Source organism: Carassius gibelio, chromosome B13 (assembly GCF_023724105.1).
Source record: "Carassius gibelio isolate Cgi1373 ecotype wild population from Czech Republic chromosome B13, carGib1.2-hapl.c, whole genome shotgun sequence".
NCBI classification, from domain to species: Eukaryota; Metazoa; Chordata; class Actinopteri; order Cypriniformes; family Cyprinidae; genus Carassius; species Carassius gibelio.
In genome coordinates, this window is record NC_068408.1 from 14128974 (window position 1) to 14147708 (window position 18735).

Below are 18735 nucleotides of genomic sequence, written 5' to 3' on the forward strand. Positions count from 1 at the left end.
AAAAACAACAACTTAAAAACATTGAATTACAACCCCGGATGCCATATGTACACCTCTTGTTAAAACTCAAACAATGTCAACTCATTTGTGGTAAAACGTGCACCTTTGGAGACGTGTGCGCGTTTTGGAACGGTGTGCGCATCGAGACCAGAAAGATCTTGAGTACACTTTCTTGTAAGCAGTAATGTAGTTTTAATGTGCTGTTGAGGTTTCTTTTAGAATCCACCCATTGTGCCAAAACGCATATGCTGGTTATGACCGAATACACCAATTATAATTGAATAGCCAAGAGCTTCTTGCTAAAACTCTATTTGCTTTTTTAGCAATCTGGGGGTAATCCTCAATAATCAAGCTTTAGTGATGCTCTGAATAACTGGGTTCAACTACAGCTTTTCACACAAACTTGAATAGAATTCATCTTTCTAACTTGCCATGCAGTTTTGGGGTTTGCAGTTTTTTTCCCTTGGGAATGAGGAAAATAGAGGGGACAAAAGAGTTATAAATAATTTTGATAAACTGAAGCTATTAACACTTAAATAAATTTGCAGGATTTTATATATATATATATATATATATATATATATATATATATATATATATATATATATATATATATATATAGGCTATATATATAGCTATATATATACAATCATAAATATATAAAATAATAAAATATATAAATATATAAATGTAGCCCTTTTTTCCATTTTTTCCCCAGGGGTTTATTCATTTATTTATTTTTTAATAAAAAAAATAATAAATGTTCAACTTTTTTTGCTGTATGAAGGTGACATTGAAATCACCATGCATTCATCATTTATTTTCGATACTAATAATAAATTAGTTAAAAGTGTGGAAAATATTTTTAAACGAGCTAATTTTCTGCCCACAGAATCAACACCTATATTTTACAAAGTAGTTTTAAATTAGCCAGAATCCCATGTTATTATTTTGAAGAACAAATGATAACAAAACAAAACAAATGTAATGAGATTATTTATTTGGTTAATAATAAAAGTGTTTTAAACAAAGAATCCTAATGTTACTGTTCGCGTTGGCCTACTCACGAACATATTAAATAACACTATTGAAAACAATACAAGAATATGAACATTTTACCAATACACGTCTTTCCTTCAAAACTAATAGCGCCATCTAGTGACCGTACAAAGCATTGCCTTTTCAACTCACCAATGGATTATAAAACCAACACAAAAAGAAAACACCAGTACAGCCCAACAGCTCAGTTAATCATTTACTGTAAATAACCTATGATAAAATGTTTTTAATGCATTGAATATGAATCAAGATTCCTATGTTGCCCCTTCTTTACCAGTGAAAAGAAAAACCTAAATTGTGAGGCTTTCTGATTGTTAAAATTTTATTAAAACTTTTAAATAATTCTAAAAAGAAAATATAGGCTAACGTTACATAAATAATTACGCATCATCATCAACAACAACAGTGATAATCCATAATAATAATAATAATAATAATAATAATAACAACAACAACAACAATAGGCTACAATAAACTTTGAACTATCGCAAAGTCACTACAAGATTTATCAAAAAAAGAAACTCTACACCACTGACCCCCCTGAAAAAGATCATGTAACTGTGGCGAATCTGCGAACGGTGTGAGGTTCACATGTACTAACAGCATGTGTGCTGGACTAATCTCTGTGATTAATTCGCTTGCGGTGTTTGAAGATCAGCGAACGCGCAGACACGCCTGAACGCAAATCGCGTCGGCACTTCCTGATATAAGCTTGCTCCTCTGATTGTGTCATGCAACGGGGCATACGCTCGCTCTCACAACAAGCCGAACAAAGATCTTTCTGGCCGTCTTCCCCGTTTCCCCCAGAGCTGTTGAAGAAACGACGTTTTCAGACAGGCTGTAACCTTGGCAAACAAAATGGACTACAGGGTGAGTGGGCATAATGTCAATTAGAAATCAGCTGTGCTTTAAATCTAGTATGTTCCAGTTTTCTAAACATTATGTTATTATGTCACAATGAAAGCTTCGACTGTATAAAGAAAGCATCTCGTATTTTGTTCCTTTTTTCAACATACTTAATTTGCACTGTGTTTCAGTGGATCAGACCTATAAGCAGCACTTTGTTCTGATATTTGATGTTTCTCGTGCAGTGCTGGTAATTCAGGTGGTTTTATCGTGTAGAAAGATGGTAATCCATTTGAAGTGTCATTTTATTAGAGACGAATGTCATACTGGTTACAGGGAAATAAACAATATCTGTTTATTATCATGTCAAATTTTATGTAGCATATGTCTTCTGTGATGTGTAAAGGAGACGTTAAAGTGTTATAGGTGAGAGCTGTTATAAAACTACTTTATCTTCATGTAAATTCTCTGTAATAATCGTTCATCTTTGTGCACCAACCAGGTGCAGAGAGGGAAATGTTGTTTCATTGTGTATGTGTTGATCAGAAGACTTCCTGTGAACAGACTCAGACACAGAGGAAGTGCTATTCTTAACAAGGGGGTGTACAATGGGGCCAGATCTGTTTTGACTGGTGTCCAGCAGCATCTGTTGAGTTGTATTTTGGCTAGTCTGATGCTCATGTGATGTGCTGAGAGATTTAATGTGTGTTAATGAACTATTAAAGAGATGGTTCACCCAAAAAATAATATAAAAAGTCATTGTATACTCACCCTTATGTCATTACAAACTTGCAAGACGTAATTTCTTCTGTGAAACTCAAAGGATATATTACTAGGAATGAAAGCCTCAGTCACGATTCACTTTTACTGAGACTGGGATGACTTTTTAATTATATTCAGTACAAATGTGTTCAATATACACCATTATTGACGATTTAAATCTATAAAAAAATAGTCAAAAAAATGAATTATTACTACAATTTAAAATGATTGTTTTCTATTTTACTATATTTTCAAATTGCAAAGCTAAATTTTCAGCAGCCATCGCTCCAGTCTTCAGTGTCATCTGATCCTAATATACTGATTTTGTGCTGCTTAGGAAACATTTATTATAATCAGTTCGGTAGAATTAAACAATGTATAAAAAATTGTGATACATTTTTAACTTTTTTATTTTATTTTTATTTTTTTATTATTATTTATTTTATTATTTTTATTATTATTATTATTATTATTATTAGATGAAAAGAAAATAATAGGTATAAACTGATCAGTTTAAAGAAATGTTTTTAATTAAAAATGACACCAAACATTGAATATTAGTGGACAAATACACTGACAAAATTTGTTGTATATACTATTAGCTGTTTAGATCAAAGACCTAACAATGTATTTATTTAAACCTTTATCATAGTTACATGTTACAGGATGCATTACTGTAAATCTTGAGAGTTTTAAAAGATGGACAGCTGCTATAAGACTTTCTGTTTGATCTTGGTTTAGAGACATCTGAATATTTCCATTAGAAACTTGAGCTCTTTGACTCAACAATGGACAAACAATCAAAGCTCGACTAAAGAGGGTGTGATTGTATCCAGTACAGTACACTAATAGCTGAAAGCAAGCAGTTTGAGGTGACATCCTATTTTCTAGAAACAGTCATGTTATCTGTCAGGTTTACAACATAGCAGACGTGCACTTCTGTTAATCTCTTTTGCAATGTGTCTCTTTTCTTGCCTTTTGCCCCTTTCACGAGATAACATAATCTCAGCATTTTATGGCACGTTATGCACTGAGAAGCTGTCTTGAGATCTTGTTACATAAGACTGCTAGGGATTCTGTCTTTAAAGATCTCATTTCAGCGCAGTCGTGTTCCACATTTCTTGAGACCACGATCAGCAATGCAGCGATTGGCTGGCAGCTAGACAGCAATGCAATGACATCATATATTTAAAAAAAGTCACCTGACGAAAAAATTTGACAAAGAAATCTCTGAAAGCAGCCAAGTGAACAAAACTATGAATGTAATAATAGATAAATAAAAATATGCACTTTTTTTTTTATTTTTAAACATGATTCCCAATTTAACTATTCATGATTTCTAGTATTTGCACAGGCTTTGTAATTTTTTTCAGTGGTGTAATTATCAGTTCAGTTAATTTTATCTTTGAAGCAGATTTGTTAAATTGCAGTGTGAAAGTTTCTTAAGGGTCAAGATCATGTTATCTGCATCTCCTGCACTCCATCAAGCCACTCCCATAATAGCTGCATGCTCAGATTAGCTGTAAGACTCCAATACAATTCTAAAGTAATTCTTTTTTTCACAAATACATTTTTCAATGTGTAAACCTGGCTGTGTCTATTATAGATTTTTTTTGCATTGTTTTTTTTACATTATAAATAATGTTATTGTAAGTCACTGTACCTGGATCAGAAGGGTACTCTTCTAATAAAGTAACTGTGGCTGGGACAGATTTTAAGCATCATTTCTGCTTAAAACGATGCAATCTAACCCTGTTTTCTTGAAATAAGCCTGCTTCCGAACAGGTTTAAGTTTAAGGACCTGTTGCTATGACAGCAACTCCGGGATTAGTTTCGAAGAATCAACCAATCCAAGATCATGCCAAATCAACGATCAAATTCAGCTAACTGAGTAAGCAACGTACAAAGAAATAGGCCCCTGGTCAAAGTTTCAAATGCTCGCTCGCATGACCTGTTTACCTGCTCTTCTGAATCTACTGTATTTGGCAAACCCTGCTAAACCTGTCGGAGAGCTTCCCATGGACTTAGGCGATGTTGCTCCTGCCTGATTCAGTCATTACCTCCTTAACTAAATGATAGTTTTATTAATCTAGTAATCTAATTACACCTCATTTATTGTGCTACATTCAAGATAATGTATGATTCTTAGCATAACTAGTGCTTTTTACATGTTCAAATTAAACAAAATTCAACTGATCGCTTTTAGTCAAAATGAGAAGCTCATTCATCGTAGATGACGAGGAGTTAATATGCTCATGAATATGGTTCGCTAAGACTTTGTTCAGCTGACCTCCAGATTTCCTGTGTGCTGTTATGGGGATGCTATTGGGAAACAATCTGCGCTGTTATCAAGCAAAACCACACTGTGCTGTAAAAAATGTTGATTGTGAAATGCATCTGCCAGATATGCATTTTACTGCCTTTTTAAACGAGACAAACTATTTATAAATATGGACTTCAGTGTAGACTTAAATTTGTATTTTTCTTTTTTTTGCACCCATATCCTTAGAAGCCTTTTTTTCTTCTCATAATGAATAAGGTGTGGCCAGCAGGAACAATATCTCATTGAGTGAAATGGTTATCTACTAAGCTCTCCTTGTTTCTTGTGGCTAAAGTTAGATATACTGCTTATACAATTTACAGTGTCATTATTGAATCAAAGCTCCTGAGACAATAAGTATGACTCCATCTGCGATGGTAAACTCTAATTATGCTAATCTGGGCCAAAATTTTTCTACTTATTGTTGAAATAGAGCCTAACCCTAAAGAATTTAAGTATTAGGATGTCTGTTGAATCTTCTATCAGTGCTTGTTGATTGATTTATGTGGCTGTTGCTTGTAATGGCGGTAAGCAGCCATTTTCTTGGTTTCTGTATGTTGGTTTCTGCTTAAATTGGGTTTATTTCTGTAACATTTCTCCTTTCCTCATGCAGAGTGCCTTGGAGGAGTATAAAGAGATGGCTCTACTGTACATAGAGGAGGCTCGGCGCTTCGTGAATTCTCAGTGTGCTGGTCTGGAGCCATGGCAGATCATTGCAACCACTTTGCTGTTCACACTTGGTGTGGTGTGGCTAAAGGGCTTCCTTTTCCAACCAGAGAGTAAGCGCCATTGATCACCCAATTTTTTTATCAAAATGTTTTTAAACATGTTGTCAGGTTTGCACAATCATTCATAAGTTGTAGGTCGGTAAAAATTTTTTGAGAGAAGTTTCTTTTAAAGTAGAAAGTAATACTTTCTAAGTATTAATAGTTCTTAGTAATAATAGTTCTTTCTACAAAGTAGAACAGTGATATTGTGAAAGATCAATACTATTCAGTATAACTATTTTTAAAAAGCACTTGCAGCAACCCAAGTTCAGTTCCCGTCTCATGGTCCCATTCTCTCTGCCCAGTGCTTTCCTCTAACCTCTTTACTGTCCTGTCACATTAAAATGCATTAAAAGCCTTTTAATTACCAGGAAGTTGTTTTTAAATGGTAGTCTACATTATCTTGAAGAAATCTTTACATGAGTCAAGAGAGAAAAATATAACGTCTTTTCACAGTCATAACCTAATGTCGTCTTTTCCATCATGCAACAATATGAAACCTTGCATAATGTTGCAAACTAATTGCAAGTGAATAGTGATTTTGTCCTTTTCTTGCTATTCATAAGTCAGGAAGTCTTAAAACAAAGTTGCAAAATGTCAAGGCCACGTGAACAATGACTGTGGCACTTGTGAGCTTCATACGCTACTGGTGACCTAGACCCCATTTTTGCTTTGTTTTTGAATTTATCGTTGCATGTTATGGTTGAGTCATCATCCAGAAACAATGATTTCACATGACCTGAGGGAGAAAACCCAAACATTTAGACTGAGGTCTCTCATTTGTTTAATTTTACATGGCAAACTTCAGATTTTGTAAATTTCTCTGTTGAAAATAAGATTGTTTTAAAATACTCAAGCAGTCTTGGGGCTTGAATGTTTTTGACCGCAACTAAAGTTTAGAAAAATGCCTTACCAAAGAGACATTTCATGTCACGTCTTCACCGCAGTTTGCTCATTGTGTCATGTTTTCTAGGTCTGACGTCAAGGGTAAAGAAGCAGTTCTTTAAAATCATCAGAAAAATCCCCTTTATTGGAGCAGCGGTAAGCATCTAGTGGTTGTCTACTTCCCTTCCTTCGTTCAGACTTCTCTTTCTGACTCATTGATCGATGATTAAGTCACCACTCTCATGCTGAAGAGGAAATTAAGCCTTTAACACACTTTCACATTATGGCCCTGTGATCATTCCAGGGTTTACGTTGTGTCATTAACCTGAACGGAGCGCAACATGTCTGGTTCATGTTCATAAAATAATCCCGAGATTATGACACTTTGTTTTCTCTTGAATCTTCTCTTATCAGATTCAAGATCAGCTCAACAAGGCATTGGATGACATGTCAGTGAGTCTGTGCACGCTGAAGGAAGGCATGAGCTACACCAAACTCCTGCCTGCGCAGGGCCTCACCCACAAACAGCTCCTTGACAAGATCAGGGAGTATGAGACACTGAGTGAGTCACCTGAAGCCTGTCCTAACTCCCATCTTTTAGAATGGGGAAATAGCCCAAAGGCTTTGAGGATAAGTCAGAACTTTTAATTTTCCGCCAGATGTTCTCAGACTGAATTTGCCCTTCAGTGTGGGTGCAGTTTCTTTGCAAGCAAGTTAGTTTAATAGGGTATAATGTCACTGGTTTATATGGTATTTGAAGTCAGTGTCCCACTATTGTCCTCAATATTTTTTCAAACTCATGATTTCAGGTGAGGTAGACTGGGCAAAAGGCAAAGTGTCCGGTGCAGTCTACTGGGGGGATGAGAAGCTCACAGATCTCCTGGTGAAGGTATAATGGCCTTGCAAATCATTAGTTCTATATGTTTTCCAGAGGGTACTTTTAAATTTGAGTTTATTTATAAAACTGGAGAAAAAATAAATTGAAATAATCAAGGTTAATCTCATAATTCAGTAAATAAGTAAAGAAAAGCAAACATTGTGTGCAGTTTTTAATCATATATATATATATATATATATATATAATATAATATAACTTTGTTTTGTAACTGTCTTTGATTCACCAACAGTATTGATTTTCAGAAAAAGGTGACTTTAATAATTATGATGATATTAATAATTAGAAATGATACTGGTAATTATTCAATTAGATATATTTTGTCCAGGATAACATCTAATTTAATTTTAGTAAGGTTCAAAAGGTTTGGGTCAGTAAAGTTTAATTTATTTTTTTATATTAGGCTCACTAAGGCTGCATTTTGTTGGTTTGTATAGAAGAAAAAAAGGGAAATATTACAGTACAATAACTGTAGTTTAATGTTAATGTTTTGTGGAAAATGTGATACATTTTTAGGATTGTTTCTTTGATGAATAAAGGTCAAAAAGAACAGCATTTATTTGAAATCGAAATCTTTTGTAACATTATAAATGTATTTGCTGTCACCTTTTGATTAATTGAATGCATTCTTGCTTAATAGTTAATTTCTTTATTTCTTAAAATAATAATCTGACTATGGGCCCTCCAATTACTTTTGTTGATGAAGTGTTATTTGATGGGGTTGTGGGTTGATATGACAAACAAGGTTGGGGAACACTTGCTTTGATTTTTACTTTACCTTTGTATCAAGCAGAGGCTCTATAATATAAGAAACAATTCTTGGATTTTGTTTTGTAGGTGTATGGGGAGTTTGCCTGGTCCAACCCCCTCCACCCAGACCTGTTCCCTGGGGTTAGGAAGATGGAGGCAGAAGTGGTGCGGATGACGTGTGCCCTCTTTAATGGAGGCCCAGACTCCTGTGGCACAGTCAGTCCTTCTCATTGTCTTCCCTGAGGGAACAATGCATTTGTGTGAAGTTCCAAAAATGTTGTTTCATTCAAACAATTTTGTAAAATACTCCTTGTTTCCCACTGCTAAGTCAGTAAACTCATTTTTTTCAAATTATTAATACACTTTGCACTTGAGATAATATCTGAATGTTGAAAAATATCTCCTTTAAAGAATCTGTAGAACGCTATGAGAGTCACATACATTTACTACATTCACACAGCAGCAGAATTAAAGCTGCGGTAAGGAACTTTTGATGCTCTAGCGGTTAATAAACAGAACTGCTTGCGTCTTGTGGAAGAACATCGTAGCCGGAACTACTTCTCTCTGTTTATGTCTATGAAGAATCACAAAGGTACTGGGTTACTCCGCCGCGGTATCCCCGAAGCAATCTAAAATAGTCCGAATATAAACACTTATTATAGGTGCACCCTAGTGATTCAGGACAAGCCAAAAACACGGTTTGGAAAATGGATTCATGGTGTACTCGCTTATTATATACATTTTTCTACATTTTGAACACAAACAAAGTTACAGGCCGCAGCTCTGATTGGTTGTTTTTTACCGGGAGCGATGGAGTTTCTGCAAATGGCAATAGGACCACTGGGAGGAGCCAGAGGAGCTTGATTTTTTTTTTCCACAGATTATCTGTCTCATATTCTACTGTTAGGACATAATGACAGGTTTAATAAATATGTACAAAATATTTTTTTACAAAAGTTCCCTACAGCACCTTTAAGTATTTTTACAACTTTAACAGGACAAAGAGAAAAGCGGCTTGACTTGAGTATTTCATTCATCTAGACAGTTTTTGATCCACTCCCGTAAACTTGAACAGTATGTTTGGGACAATTTGAGAGACCCTTTGGTCAATCCCAAATTAATTTCCATTTGCTCATTTTTCAGTCAATTGTTAAAAAATTTGAAGACTGTATCGTATAACATCACATTACTTTTGTTGCCTCAAACCATTTGTTTTGTGTATTCCTTTCATGAAAAGGTTACTTCAGGTGGAACAGAAAGCATCTTGATGGCATGCAAGGCCTACAGAGACATGGCTCATGAACGTGGCATTAAACACCCAGAGATGTAAGTATCCTCTCAGTCTAGTCAAAACATTCAGCCTCTGCAGTTAAAATACTGTTTGGGTCAATTTACTGTAGTTGTCAACCCACACTGTAAACAATATAAACATATAAGTGTTCTACTATGGATGGCTACTCATTTACATGAGATGTACAGTATAAACCGTGCAACTTTATATTTAAAAGTGCACTCCGGTTTTACAGATTTATTTTTCTTGACAGAATTCGTGTTTGTTGTTTTATTCAATCCCTTGGTGTAATGTTTTTTTGTCATTTTTGTTTTGTCTGTACACTAGTATTGCACCACTGAGCGTCCATGCAGCGTTTGACAAAGCAGCACATTATTTTGGGATGAAGCTCATTCACATACCTCTAGACAAGAAGACCATGAAAGTCGATGTGAAGGTAGTACTGTCTGGTTTGGCACATTTTTGTGAATATTGACTAGCCTGATGGTCACCTAATCTAAATGAAACCTTTTGTTTTTTTGGTCATAGGCAATGAGGAGGGCCATCTCTAGAAACACAGCAATGCTGGTGTGTTCAGCACCTCAGTTCCCCCATGGAATTATTGACCCTATAGTAGAAGTGGCGAAGGTAATGTTTGCTTATTCAGATGGGCATGTAATCTCATGCCCATGTTGTGGTATTAATTATTCTGCATTGTCAGTATTTTAAATTCTCATATATTCTTTTAGCTTGCAGTGAAATACAACATCCCATTCCATGTGGATGCATGTTTGGGAGGGTTCCTAATAGTTTTTATGGAAAAGGCGGGTTTCAAACTTGATCCTTTTGATTTCCGGGTCAAAGGTGTGACCAGTATCTCAGCAGATACACATAAGGTGAGAACTGAATACTGAGAATAAGATAAAGATTTAAGTATTTAAGTAATAAATATTTAGTTTTGTGTGTGTGTGTGTGTGTGTGTGTATGTATATATATATATATTAATATTTATTTATTTATAACTTTAATAAAACCCAACTGCTTGCAGCTGTAAAAAACAGCATATTAGAATGATTTCTGAAGGGTCATGTGACACTAAAGACTTGAGTAATTGCTTTAAACAATTATGCTTTTTTCCCATTTTTTTCACATGTATTTTTAATTAAATATACTAACATTTTTAATGTTATCTGCACAGATGACTTTGTGAAATTAAATGCAAAGTTGATTTTATTTTAAATTAAGTGTCTTTTTCCCCTACAGTATGGTTATGCTCCCAAAGGTTCCTCAGTGGTGCTATACAGTGAGAAGAAGTATCGCCACTACCAGTATTTCGTAGCACCTGATTGGCAGGGAGGAATTTATGCGTCTCCGTCCATGGCTGGCTCTCGGCCTGGAGGCATAATTGCTGCCTGTTGGGCTACTATGATGCACATGGGTGAGAAGGGATATGTTGAAGCCACCAAGAAAGTTGTTGAGACAGCCCGTAAAATCAAAGCAGGGTAGGTATTAATACTTCTAATATAATATAACGCATGAAAGACACAAGGTGTTGCTTTGAATATCAACTGTGGTAAATGTAAATTTGCATGGCAGGTAACATTTACATGCCAGGACAGGCATTGTACACAGAAACAACATCCTAAAACTCTTCCTTCCAACAGAATCCGTCAAATTGATGGGGTGTTTGTATTCGGGGACCCAGAAGTGTCTGTGGTGGCACTAGGCTCTGATGTTTTTGACATCTTTCGCTTATCTAATGCACTGACTTCAAAGAGCTGGAATCTCAACACTCTGCAGTTTCCATCTAGGTATGGTTAAACAAAATGTGCTCCGTGTGGAATGTGCAGGTTATGCAAACTAATGTAATGAAAGGCAGTTAGGTTAGGACATATTCAAATCGATCATTAGTCTTTTTATTATGTATAGGTATCAAAGCATTAATTATAAGCAATGGTCAGAAAAGCTGTTCCTTAGATCATTGTTTGTGGCTCATTTGTTGTTCTCTTTCAGCATCCATATTTGTGTCACAATGCTACACACACAGCCTGGTGTAGCGGAGCAGTTCATCAGCGATGTGAAGAGAGAAGTAGCCATTATCATGAAGAATCCTAAAGAGAAGACTACGGGAATGGTGAGTTTCCTTTTTTTTTATTTTTTTTATTCAATATACTGTTCACTATTAAGATAACAATAAAAAAAGGGTTTGTTCAAAAGTTTCTTATGCTCACCAAGCCTGCATTTATTTGCATATATACTAAAATGCAGTAACAATAAGGATTATTTCATGAATGGAAAGTTCAACGTGAAGGTCTTTACCTTCACTTTTGATCAGTTTAATGCATGCATACTTGAATAAATGTATTAATACAATAAAATTTTCCTACACAGTGACAAGATTCACTTCTAACAAATGTATGTATTTAAACTGATTTTGTCCAACCAAATTCAGTTTAGAATTGAAGTTTGTATATAGCTATTTTTGTCAGGCAATTGTACACAAGAACACAGATGAGTAAAATCCACAATTGGCGCTCCAGTCCACTTCAGTCTATTTGTACATGTAAACCCATCTGATAAACCATAATGAAATTACTCTGAATTAACTTTCCCCTTTATGTTGTAGGGAGCCATCTATGGTATGGCCCAGTCCATTCCTGACCGATCGATGGTGACTGAGGTCTCACAGGGCTTTCTGGACTGCCTCTATAGCACTGAGGTTCCCAAGATACAGAGCAAGCAGCACAAAAACCATAAGAACCACTTGAATGGCAACTCCAAAGCGCACTGAGATTGACTGTTGGGGATCTCCACCCTTAGCTGGCTGAAGGGATGTTTACCACAATCTAATCATTCATTTGCTTTATTAAGTCCTCTATTTACAACTAACTATTTTATGTATAAGCCATCGTCACCTGACATTTTGGGATTTGTGACTAAAGAGCGACAGTCTGTAAGGCTATAGAGACAGCTGCACAAACATTTGTGAGTCTGTGAAGGGTCTGGGACTTATTCATTTAATTTTGGTGACCAGTGAGTGCAGTTTTACTTGTGTCATTTTTATGACCAGTTCACCCCATATGTGTTTAATTGCATTTCAGCTGTTGTCTTTGGAAGTGTCTTCTGCCACTCAGGATACCAGGGCATAATGTTGACGCATTGATTTTACATTTGACATGTTATTGAAATAATGCAGATTAGACCAAAACCCATAATACTATCGACATGGATAAGCCATGGGTGTTATTATTTTAAATATTCCCATTCTCTCCTCTTCTCTCACAATAGAAACTAGAAAACATCGCAGACCATTTTATGATGGTAGTACTGCTCAGGCGAACCGGTCTAGCAAATGTATACGGTAATTGTAACTATTTATTTGAAATTCCCCATAACTTGGATACATTTGATTTAATCCAATTTCAAAACATTCATCCTAATTTAAGAGAAAATGTTTCTGATTTTAAGTTACCTATGGAAAATGAAATCCGGGCAAAATGTAACAATTCTACAGACCAGGTTGTGAAGATTAACCATATTTCCAGGTTCAAATTCCCATCCGTTTGGGTTTTCAATTATCACGTTTCACCCTATCTACCTCAGATCTAAAATTTAAAAGTAATCATTAGTGGTTTCCAAATCCAAATTCAGAAAAATGTCACGTAAGTGGGCGTTTTGATCATCTGTCAATGTCATGCTCCAGGTTATGGTACTCACTGACAATGGTTTTCAAAGACCGATCAAGATTCATGAGTCTTTCTTTTTTTGTGTTGTATTTGTTTGGGATCTTAACTCAACTGAATGAAACCTAAGGCCTGGAACAGCAAGAAGGGAAATTAATTTTTTGTGCACGCAGTCTGTGATATGAGGAAGTGATGACATGGTACCATGGAAACATCACACCAGCTCTTCTCAGCAGCGTAATCCCTTAAGCACTATAAAAAAAATAATATGTGTGACCACTGTGTGTGTTTTTATATTTTAAATCCCTAATATAATGTCTCATATTTCAATGTGTGTGGGTTTTTTTTTTTTTTTTTTTTTTTAATTCAGTAATTTCCATGTACTTTTTTTAACCTCTTTTTGGGGTGCTTCAAGTAGGATGTAGGACCGTTTTCTTCTGTATGATACCAGTGTAGTACAGTATAATCTCAAGAACTGTAACATGCCTTAGGCTAGGACATAGATGTGGAAGTTTGTCTTTAAACGGTTACCCTTCTTGCCTAAAATAAGCATTTCAATGTCTTTATGCAATACTCTGTAACTACTGTAACTGTGGCACCTTGATCTGAATTTTTGAAGCATTACATGACCTCTACGGTTCTGGTTGTATAAAGCACAAAACTAACAGCATTCACCTAAATGCCTTCCACTGACGTCAGGGTGTGTGCTATTAGGTTAACACAGTAGCTACATCAGCCTCAGGGACTGGGCCTTTACCACATCATGCAATCCATTTCAGTTTTGTCCTGTGCTTTTGTTGTTCCTGTATAAATCAATAAACTTTGTCTTGAAATAAATATGCTGGTCAGCAATAGATTTACTTTTCACTGTTTTACTGAATAAGGGCCGTTCACTCAGAACTTGTTTTGGATACACTGCACTAACTTTGTTTTTTGCTATGTAAATTTGCTTGACAGATGTGTTGAACTTGTGTATTTTGCAGCTTTCTAAAAACATGTTCAATTAAACAGTTTTACTTTAAAATAATAATAATAATTTCACTGCCTTGCATCTCACTTCTAAAAACACAGCATTCCAAAAAATGTGAAAATTCAAATAAAATATGTATTTCTGGGCGACGATAGCCTTGAGGGCACCACGCTGACAAACATTGCCATCGCACTGTGGGCGTCCTGAGTTTGAATCCCATCTCGTGGACATTTCCTGCTCCCACTTCTTTCTTTCCTAGCCATAGTATCTTTAATATTGACCGACTGAGCGACCATATTGAGCGTTGCATTTTTCCCTATTCAAAACTATATGAGTGACATGTCTTGGGTATAGTCTTTGGCTAAGCTAAGCTAAAAGTGCTACTGCCAGATGGTAAAACTCAACTGTTTAACTCTATGGGAGTTGGAAAATGAACCTATTTTCAATAAAAAGTGGAGTGTTCCTTTAAATCCAAAAAGACACTTTTGTGCCATCATTGATTAAACAACAGGCAAGTGCTTCGACAGATGATACATTGATTTCACAGTGCTAAAGTTGGCAAATATTCAGTTTAATACAATTCACTGAGGCACTAACCATGATATCGCTGGATTACATTAAATGGAAATAAAGGCACCATTATTTACTAAGATTAAAGATTTTAAGCCATAGAAAACAGTGAGGTAATAGTGCTTAGCCAGTCTCTTTAGTGTGCTAGCAGTTCTCATCTCTGATCTGTTGTATGTTTCTGTATTGTGTGAATGTAAAATGATTTAAAAGATGAAATTTCTCCTGACTGTTCCATTAATACTTATTTGGAAATGATTCGGCGTAACAGGCAGACTACACACAGTCAAAACTGATAGGGTAATAACTGTGCTAAATGAAGTTTCACTATATTTTTGGTCCAGTTTTACAGGCTACAGAGGTCGACTAACAGGCTCTCAAGTGACAGGGTCCATTCAGAGGACAGAGGCCTGATCTATGAAGGTTGCAAGTGTGATGTCACGTTGTGAGAGTCCTCCACATTCATGAGTACTGAGGGTGATCTGAACCTAGCAGAGAGAAAACAAGCAGATGGTCAATAGAATTAAACGAATTCACATTCCTAGTCTCATTGACAATTAAAGGTGCTGTGCTGTTTTTTTGTAAAAAAATATTTTTTACATATTTATTAAACCTGTCATTATGTCCTGACAGTAGAATATGAGACAGATAATCTGTGAAAAAAAATCAAGCTCCTCTGGCTCCTCCCAGTGGTCCTATTGCCATTTGCAGAAAGTCATGCGCTCCCGGTAAAAAACAACCAATCAGAGCTGGGGTCCGTAACTTTGTTTGTGTTCAAAATGTAGAAAAATGAACATAATAAGCGAGTACACAATGAATTTATTTTCCAAACCGTGTTTTTAGCTTGTCCTGAATCACTAGGGTGCACCTATAATAAGTGTTTATATTCGGACTATTTTAGATTGCTTTGGGGATACCGCGGCGGAGTAACCCAGTACCTTTGTGATTCTTCATAGACATAAACAGAGAGAAGTAGTTCCGGCTACGATGTTCTTCCGCAAGACACAAGCAGTTCTGTTTATTAACCGCTAGAGCCTCAAAAGTTCCCTACTGCAGCTTTAACCAGTGCATGTTTTTTTTAAAAAATTATTCTCTGCAATTTGTCTTTTTTTTTGTATTTGTAAAAAAAATACATTAAAAAAATAACTATTTTCTGAATTATATTTTTATACGAATACTAAAAATCAATTAATAATTTACATTTACAGACCATTTTTTAACATAAACACACTACTGCAATCACAGCCATACAAAAAAAAAATGGTACAATGGATGAATGTATTATGCATTTACCTTATTATACACGTTAAACCATTCAGGGTGATGATCCATTTTCTCAGCTTGTAATGCAACTCTGGACATGAACCCAAAAGCCTAAAGGGGAAAGAGCATGTGCCTACAGTACATAAAAGTATGATGCAAGCTGCATGTATTTGAATTGTAAAGTATATAACTAGATGAAGTAGATGGCTTGGAAGAGGTTATTACCTGGTTGAAGTCTTTGAAGAGAAACTCTTTGTAAATGGCATCTCTCCCCACCACCTCCACCCACTGAGCGTTCCTCATCATGGGCAGGATGTGCTCCCTCTCCTCCATAGTAAGAGTCTGGATCTTTCCAGCCTGAGTGTTCAAAACAGTTCTCATCAGAAAATATCCTTTAATTCCATCTATGTGGGTTTTGTGTGCTTTGTAAAAAAAAAAAAAAAAAATTACAAAACATCTCTGTGAGTAAAATGTAATGCGTGTAAATAGAGTAAAAAAATAATACAGCAAAAACTAATAATTTGAAAAAGTTTTGTTTGCAATTTGTGTTCAATTATATTATTTTATACATTACTTAAAATAACTTATAACTATAATAATTTCACTTACCTTTAAATCATTTGTGTGTGCATGAACATAAATGAGTTAAATAAGAAGTATTATAATAATTATACTGAACATACTTAATTGTTAATAGAACACTTAAACAGTTTTCTAAACACTCATAATCTTAAGCAACCCTTCCAAGAGGGATGTTTCGGAAAAAAGCGCTGTGATTGGTTGTTGTGAACCCCATATGGAAACAATGATGACTTGCATTTTCGATTTTACGAGTTTCCAACATATGCCTGTGGTGGTTGGAGTAACGAAATTCCTCAGCTACTTAACTCTTCCCTCTTGCCCTTTCAGTAAAGATCACATGGGCTAACACATGTCTTTTACAAGAAGACGTTAAAATATACATTTATGAATAGGCAACTGACCTGAAAATATTGAATTTTCTATATTAGTTATTGCTAAACTTTGTTAGAATTGTTGAGCACTTTTAATTGTATGAAAGGAAAATTAAGTTGATTTGTGTCAGCATTTTATTTTGTACTATCCACACACACTATTGTCCCTGAACCATCAATATATTGCGTCAGACCGCCTGTGCAAACACATGTCAGTCATAATGAAGCTCCAACACTGATAAAACTGGCTGACATCAACAGGTCTCTTAGCAACAGTCTAATCTGCTGAACTAATGCTGTTGCACGAACAGACACGGATCGAGAAGAAAGCCACGAAAGATTGTTGATTGTTCTATTAAATGATTAACAGTGATGACAACCTGCGCACTATAAAATGTGCTTTTAAAATCTAACGTTACCAGAACAGTGTTACATGGCAAAACCTTGAATCGGCAAAAAAAAGCCTTTACTCGATTATGTCTAAAAAACAGTTCATGGAAATCAACAAATGAATAAAAAATGAATGTAAAAATAAACATAACACCATACCTGCCCAGCCATTTCCAATATATTTAAAGCATTTTGTTTGTGCCAGTGTAATGTATTTATTTGCAACTCTTGAGAGATATGCAAAATGTAGTTGTTAGTCCACGTGCGATAACAAAAACAAAATTGAAAAGGTTTTAAAACATTTTTCTTACCATGTTGTGAGTGCTGTGCGTGTAGCGCTGATATGATACGGTCTCGTGCAAAGCGCAATTGAAAGCCTGAAATTCAACCTGTTTCCACAACGCAAATTCGCAATCCTACTACGGTGAAGGGACGTCTTATGAATATTAACTAAGTTGTGTGATTGGACGCTCTTGAAAAGGCACCAGGTAACGTCAGTACGCACTACTGAATATTAATATCTGGGCCCTTTTGCGGCTGCCCTGCCAAAAGCCTGAACGAAGTCAATAATAACCTATGATAATAACCATTGAGATTGAGATAGAGAATATGAGCAAACTGGACACAGATGAATGCAAAAACAGTAAAAAAAGATAGCAAGCGTCTGTTCAGGAAAAAAGCATGCCATTTAATACCTGACTGAATGTGGCAAAACGGGAAATTAAAATGATCTCACTTGAATGAAAAGATTCATCCAGGGTCACACACAAAAACAGGACACTTAACTTACCTAACATGACAGAGTACAAACATGAGAAGTCCTTGTTTCCCTTTTTATCTCTTTACTTAAGATAAGATAAGATAAGATAAGATAAGATAAGATAAGATTAATTTGATCAAGATAATTTATTTTATTCTCTTTTCTACATTTATACACTAAACAACATATTTTGGATACAGATAATTGTGATTTGTGCCTTTTATGAATATGAATTTCATCCTCATCATACTTATATAGGCTTCTGTTTTTAGCTGTGTTCTTTATTCTCTTTACCTAGCAGCACGTGCTACTCCCTATAGTCAATAACAATCCTTCCTATCTTCATCGGTCAATCTTCTTTTGGTGTACTCTGGTAATAAAATGCTCCAACACATTTCAAAGATCACATGTAATCACATGTACAGTACAGTGATCTTTGAGCGCTCTCTATTTTCCCATGCTCAAAAAGAAGAAAAAGAAATACAGCAGAATTGTGATTAACAATGAAGACAACCAATCTTGTGCTAGTTTTCTCTTTTTTCACTCTTCTCTCAGCAGGGCTGTGTGAGAGACCCCATAAAGGTAAGTCATGGGT

The 18735-nt window shown here is 35.4% G+C and overlaps 3 protein-coding genes across 5 annotated transcripts in view; 2 read left to right on the forward strand and 1 right to left on the reverse strand.

Moving 5' to 3' along the window:
• Nucleotides 1–1695: 1695 nt before the first annotated feature.
• sgpl1 (sphingosine-1-phosphate lyase 1) lies at nt 1696–14074 on the forward strand. The gene is made up of 14 exons (XM_052572671.1): nt 1696–1929; nt 5601–5766; nt 6728–6795; nt 7054–7201; nt 7449–7528; nt 8372–8500; nt 9522–9610; nt 9903–10011; nt 10104–10202; nt 10304–10450; nt 10818–11056; nt 11219–11365; nt 11568–11688; nt 12181–14074. Exons 1-14 carry the CDS (start codon nt 1918–1920, stop codon nt 12343–12345), a joined length of 1719 nt encoding a protein of 572 aa, XP_052428631.1. The 5' UTR covers nt 1696–1917; the 3' UTR covers nt 12346–14074.
• A 683-nt stretch (nt 14075–14757) lies between these two features.
• pcbd1 (pterin-4 alpha-carbinolamine dehydratase/dimerization cofactor of hepatocyte nuclear factor 1 alpha) lies at nt 14758–17859 on the reverse strand. Of its 2 annotated transcripts, none has more exons than XM_052572673.1 (4): nt 17692–17859; nt 16263–16394; nt 16068–16148; nt 14758–15262 (listed from the first exon to the last, which is right to left on the reverse strand). In XM_052572673.1, exons 1-4 carry the CDS (start codon nt 17692–17694, stop codon nt 15170–15172), a joined length of 309 nt encoding a protein of 102 aa, XP_052428633.1. In that variant the 5' UTR covers nt 17695–17859; the 3' UTR covers nt 14758–15169. The 2 variants fall into 2 exon arrangements, with proteins under 2 accessions (XP_052428633.1, XP_052428634.1); XM_052572674.1 differs by lacking the exon at nt 17692–17859 and adding an exon at nt 16647–16667.
• Nucleotides 17860–18548: 689 nt separating this feature from the next.
• The window catches only part of si:dkey-192p21.6 (uncharacterized protein LOC565246 homolog), a 45406-nt gene continuing 45219 nt past the window's right edge, over nt 18549–18735 (forward strand). For both annotated transcript variants that reach the window (XM_052573449.1, XM_052573448.1), the window contains exon 1: nt 18549–18722. In XM_052573449.1, coding sequence (XP_052429409.1) covers nt 18644–18722 — 79 coding nt within the window. In that variant the 5' untranslated portion in view covers nt 18549–18643. The remainder of the gene's footprint in view (nt 18723–18735) is intronic.